The 15,973-nt window shown below is 38.7% G+C and overlaps 1 protein-coding gene across 2 annotated transcripts in view; it reads right to left on the bottom strand.

Moving 5' to 3' along the window:
* Positions 1-15,973, bottom strand: part of HDAC2 (histone deacetylase 2) — a 47,986-nt gene that overhangs the window by 20,283 nt on the left and 11,730 nt on the right. For both annotated transcript variants that reach the window (XM_074990715.1, XM_074990716.1), the window contains exons 3-9: positions 15,299-15,416; positions 13,734-13,808; positions 12,384-12,522; positions 8,035-8,176; positions 2,955-3,047; positions 2,757-2,865; positions 758-898 (exon numbers count right to left, since the gene is read on the bottom strand). In XM_074990715.1, coding sequence (XP_074846816.1) covers positions 758-898; positions 2,757-2,865; positions 2,955-3,047; positions 8,035-8,176; positions 12,384-12,522; positions 13,734-13,808; positions 15,299-15,416 — 817 coding nt within the window. The remainder of the gene's footprint in view (positions 1-757; positions 899-2,756; positions 2,866-2,954; positions 3,048-8,034; positions 8,177-12,383; positions 12,523-13,733; positions 13,809-15,298; positions 15,417-15,973) is intronic.

Here is a 15,973-nt window from a genome sequence, read left to right as displayed (position 1 = left end):
GAAGTTTTTGGATAGTGTAGACGTAGACACTGTGTACAGGGCATAATAAGGAGCCGTGAAGTCTTTAAGAGAGGATAAGACCAGAAGGAAAGTAAGTAGGAAAATGAGTGTGTCCTGCTAGGGTCCCCTCTGCAGGATGGGCTTCCAGCTGCCACCAAGGGACTATCTGCCCAGGGCGGGCTGCCACCTACAGTGGGGCTGGCTCCCTGGGGCAGCTGCCGCGGGGCCAGCTGCCACAGGTTTCTGCCTGCCACATATTTCCAGCCAACAAGGAGTTGAGAGATTTTGCTGGGGTTAGGGACACTGTGTGAAACCCTCCAGCCACATTGCAAAGGGAAAAGGAGTAGCAAGGGCAGGATGGACCTGGCCTACCCTTGTGTAGAGTATTTAGAGCAGTATAAACACCATGTTGCCTGTATGCAATTTTAGTTTGTACTGATTTTGCTAGAAACGAAGCAACTATTTAGATGAGATGATGTATTTCCTGGAAAACCTCTGAACATCCCCAAGGCTGCGCATACCTCCCCAGCTTATTAACAAAGTACCAGACTCAGTGTCTGAGAGATTAAAACAAAGTGTCATATGCCAGAATTACATTAAGTCCCCACAGGGATGCTGATTTTAGGTGATGAAAAATTTGCTACCCATCCACCATAAACTGGACTAGTAAGTTTAAGAGTAAGTTTGGTTTTTAAAAATCAACTTCACATTTCTTATGAGAGTTTCGACAAAAGTCTATTTCAAAATTAGTTTTTACCATTAGGAATTTCACAATCTAAGGCAACAGCAGTCTCATATGTCCAACATCGAGCAACATTACGGATAGTATATCCTCCTCCTCCTAGCATCAGAAGTGGCAAGTTAAAAGTCTTCACAACCTCCACACATTTAGCATGACCTACCAAAAGAGATTTATAAACAAATTAAAAAAGAAAATTTCTATTCAAAAAGTCAGAGGAACTTAATTAAAATGAAAGAACTCTATAATTAAACTTCAACACAGCCATTTAATCTCTTCACTGAATTAATCTCATTTGAATGACTCTACATGTCAAGATTGGTAAATGAGAAATGGACAGAATCTGTGGGACAATATTTCCAAGCTTTGCAATACTCTTTCCTAAAAATATGTCCTTTTTATAATTCACACAGGTATGCAAAGAGATATCTAGTGCAAGGTTTCTGGATTCATGCAGAGGAGGACCCACAAAAGGAGAAGATTGCAGCTACCCAATTCTCCCTGGTTCCAGGTTGAGCCCAGCACACTTCAGGAGATCAGTCTATTCAGTATACCAGCTGATAAGTTCCAAATGAGCTATACGACAACGAAATCATCAGTTATGGGGACAAAGTTTCAAACAAGGGAGACATGGCTACTTTTGGCTCTTGTGCTGCTGGAATGTCACAGACTAGACCATATCGCAGTTCAGGATGTGGTAATTATTTTGAGGATAGTCTTGCGGTTAAGGGCATTAGACTGGGAATTGGGAGATGTGGGGCTCAGTTTCCAAATCTTCTGAAAACTTCACATAACCTTAGATAAGTCACTTTGGCTGTGATTTTTAAAAAGCATCTAAAAAAATGGCTCTCAATAGGGAGTCCGCTAGACAGTCATTTTGAGGGTGAAGAGCACAGTGTCTCCTGTAGGTCTAAAGTCCCGAGTCCTGGTGCATACCTGTGGCAGAAACCAGGAGGCTTGAGGCTAGAGCCCCAAGTTCTGGTGCCACCATGGGGCTCAAGCCTTGGTGCTCCACAAGGCTAGAGTTGTGAACTTCATGGCTGAAGCACCAAACTCCAGTGCTCTCATGGGGCAATCCCTTACACCCTTTTTGGACATCACTGCCTTAAAGAAAATCATGGTGATTCAAGTAAGTTAGAAGTATGTAATAGTAGTCACTAACATACGAAAACAATTCTCACTGTTTGACTTTTCTTACTTTCTGTAGAAAGTGCACTGGACAGAACTAAGATATATTAGAAGAATGTTACTTCTCCCTCACCATTTTGCTAATACTAACACTTTTAGCTGCAGAGATTGAGGAAGGGTTTTAAAATTATTAAAATCAAATGAGTTCAGGGAAATTTAATGTGAACAAAAGTTAAAGAATGGCCCTGAACATTGTAGTTTACTAGTAAATTTAGTGCCATAACTAATATTCTCAATTCCGGCTGAGAAAGCATTCACAATTAAATATAGCTAGTTGTACGGCAAAATGACTCCACAGATTCAGACTAAGTACATGACAGAAATTTAAATTCAGAATAATTACGCTGGAAATTATATATTTGGAGCATCACTCTACAACCTAAAACTAAGCTGCATAGCTATGGAAAAATCAGGGAGTAAGAGGAAAACCCGAGGAGTTCCAAAACAAAAGGAGCTAGAGGTAATGGGAAACAAAAATTTTGGAAGAAATGAGACCAGAAAAAAAAAAGATAATGGACAAAAATCTAAAGAAATGGTTATGGAAAAGGCAGAAATGCGAGTTGCTTAATTTTAGTTAATAGATGCGAGCGGGAGAGAAAAATTACTGTGCCTGGATCTCTTCTGTTTATCGGTCTAATTCATGATGAAAGGTAGTGAAATGGATTAGTGGCTAGAAGAGAATATCCAAGTCTTAACATGCCAACTTCAACCTGTCTCCCTCAAACATATTATTTTACAGTGATTTGGAGAATGAAAGCTTCTTTCTCCTAAATAAGAGTTAATCAATCCCAGACATTCTAGCGAACAGAGCATTTTCTCTATTGTTTACCTTTGACGGTAAGATTAAAACACCCCAATCTGTCACCAGATAATGAATCTGCTCCACACTGCAGTACCACGGCACTGGGCTGGTACATCTCCATCACTTTGGATATGATCTATATAAACACAAGATAAAATAGCAAATCTTACATTCAAGCCGACAATACTGATGGAATTTTTCAAATAGAATTTGGACAATACTCACTGGCTTGAATATCTGTCCATATGATTCATCATCTATACCATCTCTCATTGGAAAATTAACTGCATAGTATTTGCCTTTTCCAGCTCCGATGTCCTAAAAAGGAAGTTGACAAACACACTATTAAAAAGATGACAATGCTTACCAAACCACAACAGCCTATGTGTATTAAAATGATGCACTATTATTCAGGAAAAAAAAATAGTGTGCTTGATCCCCTTCTACAAGATTATTCTGAAGCCCAATATAGATGGATGTCATTACTAAAATGGAGAGAGAGAGTGGACCATGCCCAACATATTGATTATGAGAGACAGAGCAAAAAGCCACCTTTATGATGCTCCATAAAAAAAAAGAAAGATTTCAAAATAGAACAGAAGCTTCACTTGCAGATTGGAAGGGAGCCACAAGCCATATGCACAGTAATCCCCTTCCCCTTGTCCCTGCTGGTTAATGTACAGAATAATAAGACACTATAAAATAAGCCATACATTCACAGATATATAAAATGTGTCCTAACAGTCTATTGATTGATGGGTATGAGCAATGAGAAATATATGCTCCCAATTAAAGCGGTTAAGAGCTTCCACATAAAGGGGAGTTTACTAAAAGGCCTGAAAACCAAAATAAACAAGAGAATTTTTGCAACTGGTTTAACATTGGTCAATTACTAGAGAGCTGAATACATCAGGTCAGTTATTTTAAGTACGTTGACACAAGTCCAAATTTTACTGGGTTAATCAGAAACCAGTCTTGCTGGATACATGGACAATTTTACAGTGAGCCAATCTGAGTATTTTTCTGGATTTTTTTTTTTTTTTGTAATTGAGCAGTTTTACTGGTAGTACAATATCCATCTGTTATATATGGAAACAGCCTATTCTTTTTTGTTGCTGTTAAGAAAGACAAAAACTATATGGTGAACACACAGAATACTAAGTGCTAAACAATTTTCAACCCAGCCCATACTGGTTAACCCTAATCAGTAAGCCTCGTTCAGTCAGGGTAAGGCTTACCAGTTACATTTTAACATCTCGATTGCAATTTTTAATTTATGTAATCTTTCACAGGAATTTATTAATGTTTATTACCACAGTTAAAAAAAAAGATGAAAAAAATCTGTGCAAAAATATTTTTCTGGGTAAACATCACAGATTCTGGTGGTCTTAGAAGACAGGGAAAGAGTATTCAGTAGATTACTGCTTTCAATTCTGTTCAATGTGATTTGCTACAGAACTCAAAACAAGTCCAGTCGTTTCAGTCCCCAACTCAAACCACTTCAACACATTATTAAAGACCTATAACCTAGCCTTAATCAAGAGGCCACACTCCAGAAGGCCCTAGGTGACAGGCCTGTTCTCTCCTACAGACAACCTGCCAACCTTATGAGTATTCTCACCAACAACCACAGTCTATACCGCAGGAACACCAGTCCTGGAACTTCTTGCAACAAGGCCCATTGCCAACTTTTTCCACATATCTATTCTGGAGATACCATCACTGGACCTAACCAGGTTATTCACAGAATCACAGGCACATTCTCATGTTCAACTAACATCATATATGCCATCACGTGCCCACAATGCCCAGATGCTCGGTATATTGGACAGACTTCAAACTCTCTCAGACAAAGAAGTAATGGGCATAAAACAAACGTAAAAACACTCCCGATTCACAAACCTGTCAGGCAACACTTTAATGGAGTGGGTCGTTCTGTTAATAACCTGAAAGTCTGTGTTTTACTGAAAAGGAATTTTCACAACAGTTTGGAAAGACAGGCTGCTGAACTCTCTTTTATATTCAAATTCGACACAGTAACATGTGGTTTGAACTGGGATGGGAATTTTATAGGTCATTACAGGGGCTCTTAAGCATACTTGACTTTATCTAATTCTTGACACACCCCCTTCTGCCTCTCTGCTTTCTGACTTGCTCACCTTGATAATATTTTTCTGATTTGTCAGCCTTGATTACTATTTTTGGTTCTCTGTGCCTTAAATATTGAGTCTGTTCTGGTATGGCTATGATCTGAAGAAGTGGGTCTGTCCCATGAAAGCTCATCAACTAATAAATTATTTTGTTAGTCTTTAAAGTGCTACTGGACTGCTTTTTTGTTTTGATAGTATACCATTTTCAGTGTACATATAACTTCTTCTCTCCTGTTTTTCTTTTTTTAAAACTTTCAAGTACTTTCTGGTGTTCTGAGAAAGATTTTAATATTTGCCCCATTTTAGATTATCAAATCTTTGAACAACTAATAGATAAGAGCTTGAAATGTGCAGGTGGTGGGCGTGAGATTCACCAGTACGTTCATATGTGCATACACTTCAGAGCTTGCATGGCTCACTGTTCATTTGTGTATCTTCTGAAGTAATACATAGCCTTACTTCAAAAGAAAGCTTTGGTTATACACAAATGTATTATCTACATATATAATTTTATGCAATGTATAGTATTTTCTTAATAAGTTACTTTAATATTTGAATGACATAAAAGTATGGTGAAAAAAAACAGAAGAAATTAGTACTTATAAAACCGGGGCATTTTTCAGTAAAAATCAGTTTAAAAATCAAAATGAAAGTGCGTAGCTATAGGACATTCTAGGATGAGTCTGTTACTCTTGCATTGAATGTGTGCCAGTCATTGAAGCCAGAGTCTGTCACATCATAGGTAAATGTCCCTGTTATGCCTAGCAATTCGGGCAACACCTCCTTCAGTGTTTTGTGGAAGACACTTGCAAGATTCTTTTGCTTTTAATAAAAAAAAAAGTTAAAGATACCAGCAATCAAAATGAAATATTTTGTGATGAACAATGTTTTGGTCAACCTGAATTTTTTTTTCTGAAATCACTCTTCCTTTCCCATTTCAGGAAGAGTGCCCCCTTTTGAAAGCTGCTTTTGAAAGGAAAACGTGTGTAGGTGCTTCACAGGCCCTTCTTCCGAAAGATCAGTCCTCATGGGTCCTGATGTTTTGATCCCCGGTCCATTATTTTGAAAGAGGGGGTGCTGTGCAGATGCTCTCTTTCAAAAGAGCTGATCACTCTTTTGATATGCTTTTTTGTGTGTGGATCCACTCTTTCGAAAGAAGTTCTTTCGGAAGAGATCTTCTGGAAGGGCTTCTTTCGAAAGATCTCGGTAGTGTAGACACAGCCAACCAGAGCCTACTGACAAACAGAAGATAGCCTGATAGATTAGAGCAAGCTAAGAGAAATACACTAGGTAGTGTTATACAAGGCAGTGGCAATATGGATGCCTAACTTGAGCGGGAACATCTCCCAATTCTTACTTTAGAAGGCTTCTTTGAGCCTTCCCTCCCTGCTAGCTTTACGAGACCAATGAAATACCCGACATTTTTTTTTAATTGGGGATCTGATAGCTACAGGAGAAGTCTTAATATCTCCATATATAACAGTTTATTCAAAAAGAAGATTACTACAAGAAGTGATTAAGACTGCGTGGGATGGTGCTCTCTCACAGCTGAGGTATCACTTGTCATTCTGAAGGCCCACCATAAAAAGTAAATCCCAATAAAAGAGCAGATCTTTTTCTGTTTGTTTCATTTAATTTCAACAAACTAATGCTTTACTTCCTTTAGCTAAGGAATCTCAGGGGCTTCATGAGAACAGACTTGTCACTAACAACTGCAAGCTACATAAGCCTTCAGAAGAATTCTATCATTGCAATAATAATCCTATTATATCTACTTTTTGTTTGAATCAACAGTACCACCTTGTGGCCAACCAGGTAATTTCACAAAATATGACCATCTGATTTCTGTAACAAGCGATCTATAAGGAATTTAACAAAACCAAGGCTACATCTACCATTATCCAGAAGATTAACATGCTCAAGTTCGACCTTCCAGGGTGCGATTTCACACACTTGTTAGGTACATGCAAAATCGACCTATCAGGGATCATCAGTCAAGGTGTAAGAGAGGTTGATGGTAGAAACTCTTTCATCGACCTTCCTCAGTGAGGACGGCCAGGTAAGTTGGGTTCAGATAAGTCTATTCTAGCTATGCAATTGCCCAAGTTGGAATTGTGTATCTAAAACAGACTTATTTTCCTAGCATAAGCCAAGCCCAAGCAATTCTAGAACTGCAAAATGCCTGCAATAACCAAACTAAGATGAAATTTCTGCACACTAGTGATTTAATGTTTAACAATTAGTCTCCACAGTATGCATGGTGAATCATCAGTTCTTACCTTCAACTTCACCCTGGGAATACTGGTGATGCTGCATCACATACCAAGATCTCCTAGAGCCATCATAAAGGTGACAACAAAGGAATGATGCCTGCCTACCTACCTTTCACAACAACATTTTGTTTAGTTTTGATAATGTTTAATAACTATTACATTCCCTTTTGAAAATTATAATTAACTTCTCAAATACAACCGACATCCTCACACACTGGGGCATCAGAGCAGGAACCTAATTCATTATCAAGCTGCATACTAGAGTTTACAGCCAACAATGTAATTGTACTACTGGAAGTATTCAGCACACATTTCTAGAGTTAAAATGGAACACGCCTTCAGAACACTCACAATTTAACAAGTTTAAGTGTGAACATATCCGTAAAGAACCAAAGTGCAGAAACCAAGACAGGAGCGATTTTCCCACCTGCCCTGGTAATCCTGTCTCCCATGTCAACGGAAGAATTAAGTGTAAGCAGTATGTAGTTTACATCAGAAACCAGACAGAAATTCTTCAGTTGACCTACCATTGTCTACATGGGGACTTGCACAATTTTGCTGCTCAAGAGTGGATTTTTCACACCCTGACTGACACTGTTAAAACAGAGTTAATTTTCTAGACTAGATCAAGCCTAGAAAGAACAGATTAAAAAAAAATAAAGTGAACATGTGAGTCCAGGAGATTGGGTTCATGTTAAATTTGCTTAAAAAATAGTTCTGAATATTTCCCAGAAAGTTAGAAGGAAATTTCCAATGAATATGGCTTTTTCCCCCATATTTAACTGTCGTCAGAAGGACTCATCAAACTTTAAAATGAACATTTTCATGAAAATTTTAAAAAAAATTGGTTTTATTGAGTGGTAAATTCATGGTTGGGCTTACCCGTAAGTCCCCTGTGCCAGGAAAATATTCACCATATTTATGGAATGATACTGTCATGACACGGTCTGTTGTATAAAATGCTTCTTCAACACCATCACCATGATGGATATCAATGTCAATGTATAAGACTCTTTGGTGATATCTGGAAAAAACACACATATGCACATGAAAAAAGGGCTGCAACAGAAAGGGTTGTGATTTCGAGTCAGTGTTATAATGATATTCAGCAATCAGAAAGTAACTGTGGCATAGTTAAGATTTCATTTCCTATCTAATCCAGTGGGGTTCTCAAAACATCTGTATTCATGATTCCTTTCACATAACAAAGCTATGAGTGCCGCTCCCCACCCCTGCTCCGCTTTATAAATAAAAAGGCTTTTTAATATATTTAAACAGCATTATAAATTCTGGCAGAAAAGCTTGGTGTACAGTGAAGATTGACAGCTTGCAGTGCCCCCCCCGCCCATGTAGTAACCTTCCGACCACCACTCTGAGTTTAAGAACCACAGTCTAACCATAGCTACCATATCTTTTCAAAGAAAATAAATATGAAAACAAATCGCAGTTGATTCATTTCTTCAATACCAAACCACACAACATTTAAACTCATTCTGTCAAACAAGAATCTACATTTTGCAAGCCAATTCACTACCTTATTCCCCCAGCACACCCTTGTAATAATAGCACCTACAAATTTATCTTAACTGTGAGCTCAAGTGTGAGTGGAAAAAGAGTAAGTGTCACAATAACCCATAAGTGTTGCTTTTGCACCTTTTTGCATTAAGACGAAGACTGAATGAGTACAAACAAAAATACAAAGTATTGACATAACTCAATGCAAATAAAAGTCTAGTGAACAAGAAAAGCATGGAATCAGAAATCAGAGAACCAAAGCCATATCTTAGATATTAGACCTAGTCAGTGAACAAAACAAGAGGAAAGGCTATTCTTCCCACCTATTACTCCCACCTTTGATTCATCAAAAAGAGGTTTTGGCAGGGGTAGACTTTGAAACAGATTACTGTGACACTAAAGCTGCATCTATGCTACCCCTCCCTTTCCGAAGGGGCATGAAAATGCAGCTAATCGAAAATACAAATTAGGTGCTAATTTGCATATCCAAAGCTCTACTTGCATAATGGTGGCCACATGCTGGTCTGGAAGAGCTGTTTTTGAAATGCAAAATGGCCAGTAGATGGGGTTTCTTTGAAAGCAGCCTTCTTAATTTTTCTTTTTTCCAGGAAGAAGGCTGCTTTCGAAAGCAGGGCTTCCTTTCGAAGGAACCCCATCTACACAGCCGTTGTACATGTTGAAAGCAGTTCTTCCGGAATGGACAGTGGACACCATTATGCAAACAAGGTGCTGAATATGCAAATTAGCACTCCATTTGCATTTTCAGTCAGCTGGATTTTCATGCTCCTTCTGAAAGGGAGGGGTTGCATAGATGCAGCCTAAAAGAACAACAAAGGAAGAAGCAAGTTCCACCATTATGGCTGCTGCCTCCACGCTCTTTTGAGACATCCTGGTGCAGGCACTGAGGCAATATTACTATTCCAACTGCACCCCAACCACCTCCTGAGATGGGAGACTCTCTATTTAGCTCAGTGGTGGGCAGGCAACCTGTGACCCACCAGGATTCTACGGTGTGGCCCACAAGACTTTTTGTTTACCATTGCCCATGGGCAGGGTTGCCAGATTCCTCTAGTTTCTGATCACAGGGTGTTTTTCCTACTGATGTTACTCAAGTGGCATGTACATAAAGCAAGGACACGTAAAGTGAGATCTATACTGACTGCACACAGTTGAGAGTCGTGCATGCCCTCTGTACCCAAAGTGCTATGGTTCAAACAAACTGTGCAAATTCTATGACTGCAAGTGCAATTACCAAAAACTACCCTATTCTGGGAGCTGTCTGTAAGAAAGGAGATTCTGTGGCTCACTGAGATGAAGGTGGGCCATGCATGTGGCACGTTCACGAGCATAGTGAACTGCTGGTCTAGGTCAGGGGACTGTAACGTATAGCTCCTGATCTTTAAGGACTTTTTTGTGGCTCCTGACACTATAGTTGCAAAACAAAACAAAACAAAAACAAAACAATGCTTCTGTTTGCAATAAACAGTGACCATCTAAATAGCAAACGGTATGCTATTCAAAATGTTGGATAATTCCCCCTTTACTATTGTGGGATACGATACCGTATCTGGCTTTTGACCGTGTTGCTAATTAAGTCTTCATTTTGCAAAGAAAAAGGAAGCTTGCGGCATTCCTGCTGTAAAGGGCAGCACACTTCTAAAACAGAAAACTGAAATTAAATGTGAAGTAAAATTGGCATAATTAAAGTGGGACTGGAATGACTTCAAAAAAGGGGAAAAATCAAAGATAAAACAGAAAATTTCAAATGAATAGACCCAATCCTTTGCATTTATATCAAGTTCATCTGGACTCTCTTTATATCTCATTTGCATGAGAAATTCACCACCAACAAAAAATGCAACCTTGAGAGGCACTCTCTCAAAAAACACAATACATTTGCCAAACAGTATCCAACTGGAGATGCCACACAAAAAAGCTGTGGAGGAGCTGCTACCCAAAGCAGAATGAAGTAAGAACAAGTTTGCTCAATGGGTGAAATCAACAAGTAGCATAACTGTGTCTAGTTTTGTGGCACCTCAAGAGATAGTGAATGAGGAAAGCCATTCACGGATGGCAAATATACAGAAGAGTGGTTTATCAAAGTATCAGAGCAGCTGTACAGTGATTTCAAAAACAAAAATGAAATTATTCAGCATCCAGCATCCTCCAGAGAGAAGGAAAGATTGAGAGAGAAAGTCAGTAAGTTAGTGGTACAAACCATGCATGTAAAGAGTGAGGAAACAGAATATGTAAAGTTTGTGAATGTCCGGCAACAAACCAGTATCGCACTACCAATCACTTTGTGCACGTAGTTCTTAAAAGTGGGGTTACAAAATGTATGGTTTGACATTAAGGACCCTCTCACATTCACATACATACAAAACAAGAATGAATTCAAGTTTCTTACTGAATTTGAAAAAAAAAGTCTCTTTCGTTACTTTGGTTGCCGACACCTGATCTAGGTCCTTCTCCCTTCCCACCTCATTTCTTCTTTTTTGATATCCCTCTAATAAAAAGACTAGATTAGCTGAGCAACACTATAATGTTGCAACTTTGCTGTAAGCTTGTGACCAAAAAAAACACATGCAAAGCCTAAAAATATTAGTTGCCAGGTCTTAGAGTGGCTGATAAGGACTTTCAGAGTGAATAAAACAGATTATGACCATGAAAAGGAAAGGGGGATGGGAGGCTGGAGAAGATCTTAAGGGAGAAGAAAAAGGGGCACGGGGGAAGATGAGTGTATTAATTTAGATGGAATATATGGGCCCAAAGGGTCAAGGATGTTAACGTGATGCATATAACCGTGCCACTGTCCGACATTAAACAGTGGTAAGCAAGGTTCATGGTTTAGTATACAGAGACTCAGTCTGTTTAGTATCATGGCAAACACACAAATAAACCTCATTTTAATCTTTTATTAAAGATACAGAAAAGGAAAAAAGTTAAAGCACCTGAAATGTAAAACATTAAGGCTTTCATTTTAGAAACATCCCTTGTTCCATTTTTCTTTCAGCAAGAGTTTTTAGAAAGAAATAAGCTGTGGTTTGACAGTCCCTTAGATGGTATTAAAGATGTTAACTGTTCTTTTTGGGGAGAAGAGAAGTAGTTTTATGAGGTGGCCTACAGTTGTCCTTATTGCGGCTGTTAAAGTCCAGTCCCACTTTCAAAAAAGACACAAGACTAACGTATACAAAAGGGCAAAGAAGAAAACAGGAAAGAAGGAAATGAAGCTTTTGTCTGTGGTGTTGACTCTTGTGTACGATTTCACTGGTGAAAATGCTTGGATATTGACACATTCTGTTTGTAGTCTCATTTTTTAAAACATTATTTTACTCTGTTCTCATATATTACATCTTTCCCTTTCCATCTCAATTTAAGTGTCTGGCAGACAGGGGAAGTAGAAGAAAGAAACAATGAAGTAACTACAAGTTAATCTTCCTAACACATTTTGTTTACACAGTCCACTTAAAATATGTATCTATATACTTCCATCTAAAAATTCTGTACTTTGTGTTACTACTAGTAGCCTTTGGGGTTACTTGTAATTGAAGGGTAATTTTATCTCTATTCTTCCTTTTTTCTAGATAGCCTGTTTATTTGTGCTTTACTCTGATCTCATCCAAGCCAATTTCCATACAGAACTCAGGCGTGGGCAGAGAGAAATCAAAGAGCATTTCTACATCATAAGTTATGCTTCAATCTCATTGAGAACTTACTTCAGCAGCTCTAGGATAGCAAGCACAATGTCATTGACGTAACAGAAACCAGATGCCTCTGACTTCTTAGCATGATGGAGTCCTCCAGCCCAATTAACAGCCATGTCAGTCTGCTGTCTGTTTAGTTTTACTGCCCCAGCTAAAAACCAACAAGAAAAAAAAATAAATGTCTTTGAAAGTATTGGAAGAAAAACTGATTACATTTCTTAGAACATAAGAACATAAGAACATAAGAATGGCCATACTGGGTCAGACCAAAGGTCCATCAAGCCCAGCATCCCATCTGCCGACGGTGGCCAATGCCAGGTGCCCCAGAGAAGGAGAACAGAAGACAATGATCAAGTGATTTATCTCCTGCCATCCATCTCCTGCCCTTGTTATGAAGGCTAGGGCACCATACTTTATCCCTGGCTAATAGCCATTTATGGACCTAACCTGCAAAAATTTATCAAGCTCTTTTTTAAACCCTAATAGAGTCCTGGCCTTCACAGCCTCCTCAGGCAAGGAGTTCCACAGGTTGACTGTGCGCTGTGTGAAGAAAAATTTCCTTTTATTAGTTTTGAACCTACTACCCATCAATTTCATTTGGTGTCCCCTAGTTCTTGTATTATGGGAAAAGGTAAATAATTTTTCTATATTCACTTTCTCCACACCATTCATGATTTTATATACCTCTATCATATCGCCCCTCAATCGCCTTTTTTCCAAACTGAAAAGTCCCAGTCTCTCTAGCCTCTCCCCATATGGGACCCTTTCCAAGCCCCTAATCATCTTAGTCGCCCTTTTCTGAACCTTTTCTAATGCCAATATATCTTTTTTGAGGTGAGGAGACCACATCTGCACGCAGTACTCGAGATGTGGGCGTACCATAGTTTTATATAGGGGAAGTATGATATCTTTTGTCTTATTATCGATCCCTTTTTTAATAATTCCTAACACCCTATTTCTTGTAACAAGATTATCTGTTTAAGCCACTTCTCTCAAGGCCATTCTGGCTCTACCTGTATAAAAAGCATTACAAAATTACCATATTTGATATTCAACAATCTGCATGACTAATCAATCTGATGTTTCACACGAAGTCCAATACCACATATCACTGAGATCAACAGCTCAAAAGCTTCTCTCTCTCTCTCATATAGACTAGCTACCATCCAACAGTAGATCTTGCCTCACTCACCTTGTCTCTCTACTATCCTGGCAACAACTTGGCTACAACACTGCTTACTATGACTAAAGACACACATTTCTTGGTTTTAATTGCCACTACCATAATAATAAATCTTTTTAAAAAAAAAAAAAAAAAAAATCAAGAAAACCACAAAGCCCAGGTGTACAGCATATACCTACCAACTGAACCTCCTGTTGACAGCTGGCAGAACTCAAACAGTCCATCAAACACAGGACAATCTTCTCCAACATTAACTGCATAAGAAAAGTGGTGTTGGTTTTCCAGTGCACAGTTCAGCATATTTACTACAGACATATACTTCTCAAATTACCAAATGTAACCTGTAGAATGGTTACCATTCAAGTTTACTTTACATTTTCACTGAACTACGTTTTTAGCAGTTTAGTGATTCAACTGTTCAAGAGGTACATTGTACTGAATCTTGACATTTTCAGCCTGCAGGTGTACTTTTAGGGACAAGAAATGCTTGCAGATGAATTAGTCTTTTCATTTAAAAAACGTGAACAGTTAATTTAATGTATTTAAAGTTCTCCATAAAAGTCAGATGGTGTGATCTTTTCTCACTCCTAGGAAGAGCAGATTAAATATGGCTGGGTCTACATGGAGCCACTCTTCTGGCACCTCCATGCTAATGAGCAGCCTTGCAATTGCAAATGGCTGCTCATTAGCATGGTCCCATGGCTTATTAGCATAGCTGTGCAAGAACTCGCTCTAGGCAGAGGAGGTGCTGACAGTAAAGAGGTTGTGTGGACGTGCCCCTGCCAGTAAAAAGTCCCTCAGGCATAAGGGGCTGGAGACAGAGGCTTCTTGCCAGCAGGCACACATCCACATAGTCTCTTTACCGCAGGCACCCCCTCTGCCAAGAGAGAGCTCTCGCCCAGTTATGCTAATGAGCAGCCATTTGCAATTGCGAGGCTGCTCATTAACATGGATCTGCTAGGAGACCAGCTCCATGCAGACCCAGCCTACATGTATAACAGTGAGAGTTTTGAAATCCTATATAATGTGCTCTCATGTAGTGTAGTTTGTTTACTGAAACATTTCACAGGCACGTCTATAATTTTTTTTTTTGGTGTAAAATTCGACCAACCACATTTTACAATGCATTAAGTGATAAATTAATTAATGCATTAAGTGATAAATTAGCCGATAAAAGAACATGGACTGCACAACTGCGATGTGCCTACTATTTCCCACAAACTGTTTGCAGTCTGAGCCAACCTCTCTCCAGGGTACAAAGACTGATTCTAATATTCAGCTCACACTTCACCGGCAGCTTTTACTTCTCAAATGAGTATTCAACAGCAGAGGAAGTAACATTTACCGACTCATAAAGGTCTTATCTTAGAATATGTTTGTTTTTATTTTTAGAACCACTTAAGTACCAACACCATTAAAAGCAAAAGTTGCCCAAGCACAAAAGGACCTACACATAGCACTTACCTCCCGCATAAGCCCTCAGAATGGGAGTGTAGGCCTTCCATAGGCTCTGTATTGGGGACAATCTGACCCCATACTTATAACTGTATACTTGAAAAGCATTTGCTGTTCAGAGTAGTCTTGAGACAAAAACTAGAAGCTCTTTATAGACTGATGTAAAGGAGAAACAATGCCATGAACTCATTGTTAAATGTTTAGAAAACCAATACTTGTTCACACAATACACAACAGTTAACAATCCAGTACATGAATAATGTAGACTTAATCCAGTTTGGAGACTTACATCTCTGCATCTGCTTGCTATACTCAGACATATTGTCTGGCCTTATCGATCTAAGAAATTTGATGTATTCATCACTGTGGTACTTAGTCATTTCTTCAGCTGTAGCTTTATGGGGTCGCTGTAAACAAGAAAGTAAATTTAGTTTTACTCTGACAAAAATAAAGTTGTAACAAATTTCTGCTTTAATAGTTGACTAAAATCAGATACAAAAATCATTCAATCAATTCCATCTCCCTTAAACATGTAATAAAAAGACACTGGAAAACTCTGTATTCTAAGCATACTCGGATAGAGTAAGGGTGGCTATATCTCCAATAATGAAATTAACATCCAATATATTTCTAGTGCAGCCTCCAACACATTTCACCAATTATTGTGCTGACAATTAATGATAAAAGGTATACATTGCTCTGAAATGAAACATAAAAGCGCAAACTATCCAACCTCCCACAGGGGCTTAACCCTGCTTTTCTGCCACATATGGCCCACAACCCATGGCTTCCCATGTAAGTTGCAAAGTTCTGATTCATTTTAAGTTACTAAAAACTGAGGGGGAAAAAAATTAATGTTTCCCAAACAGAAGAGCAAAATATCAGCTCCTAGAAATAATTCTTATCATATACTGGGGTGGGGGGTGGAGGTTAAAAGTTACTGTATCATTAAACAGTAATTTAA

Source organism: Carettochelys insculpta, chromosome 3 (assembly GCF_033958435.1).
Source record: "Carettochelys insculpta isolate YL-2023 chromosome 3, ASM3395843v1, whole genome shotgun sequence".
In the NCBI taxonomy this organism is placed as follows: domain Eukaryota; kingdom Metazoa; phylum Chordata; order Testudines; family Carettochelyidae; genus Carettochelys; species Carettochelys insculpta.
Note: the sequence above shows the minus strand (reverse complement) of the source record. Positions and strands in the feature narration are given on the sequence as shown.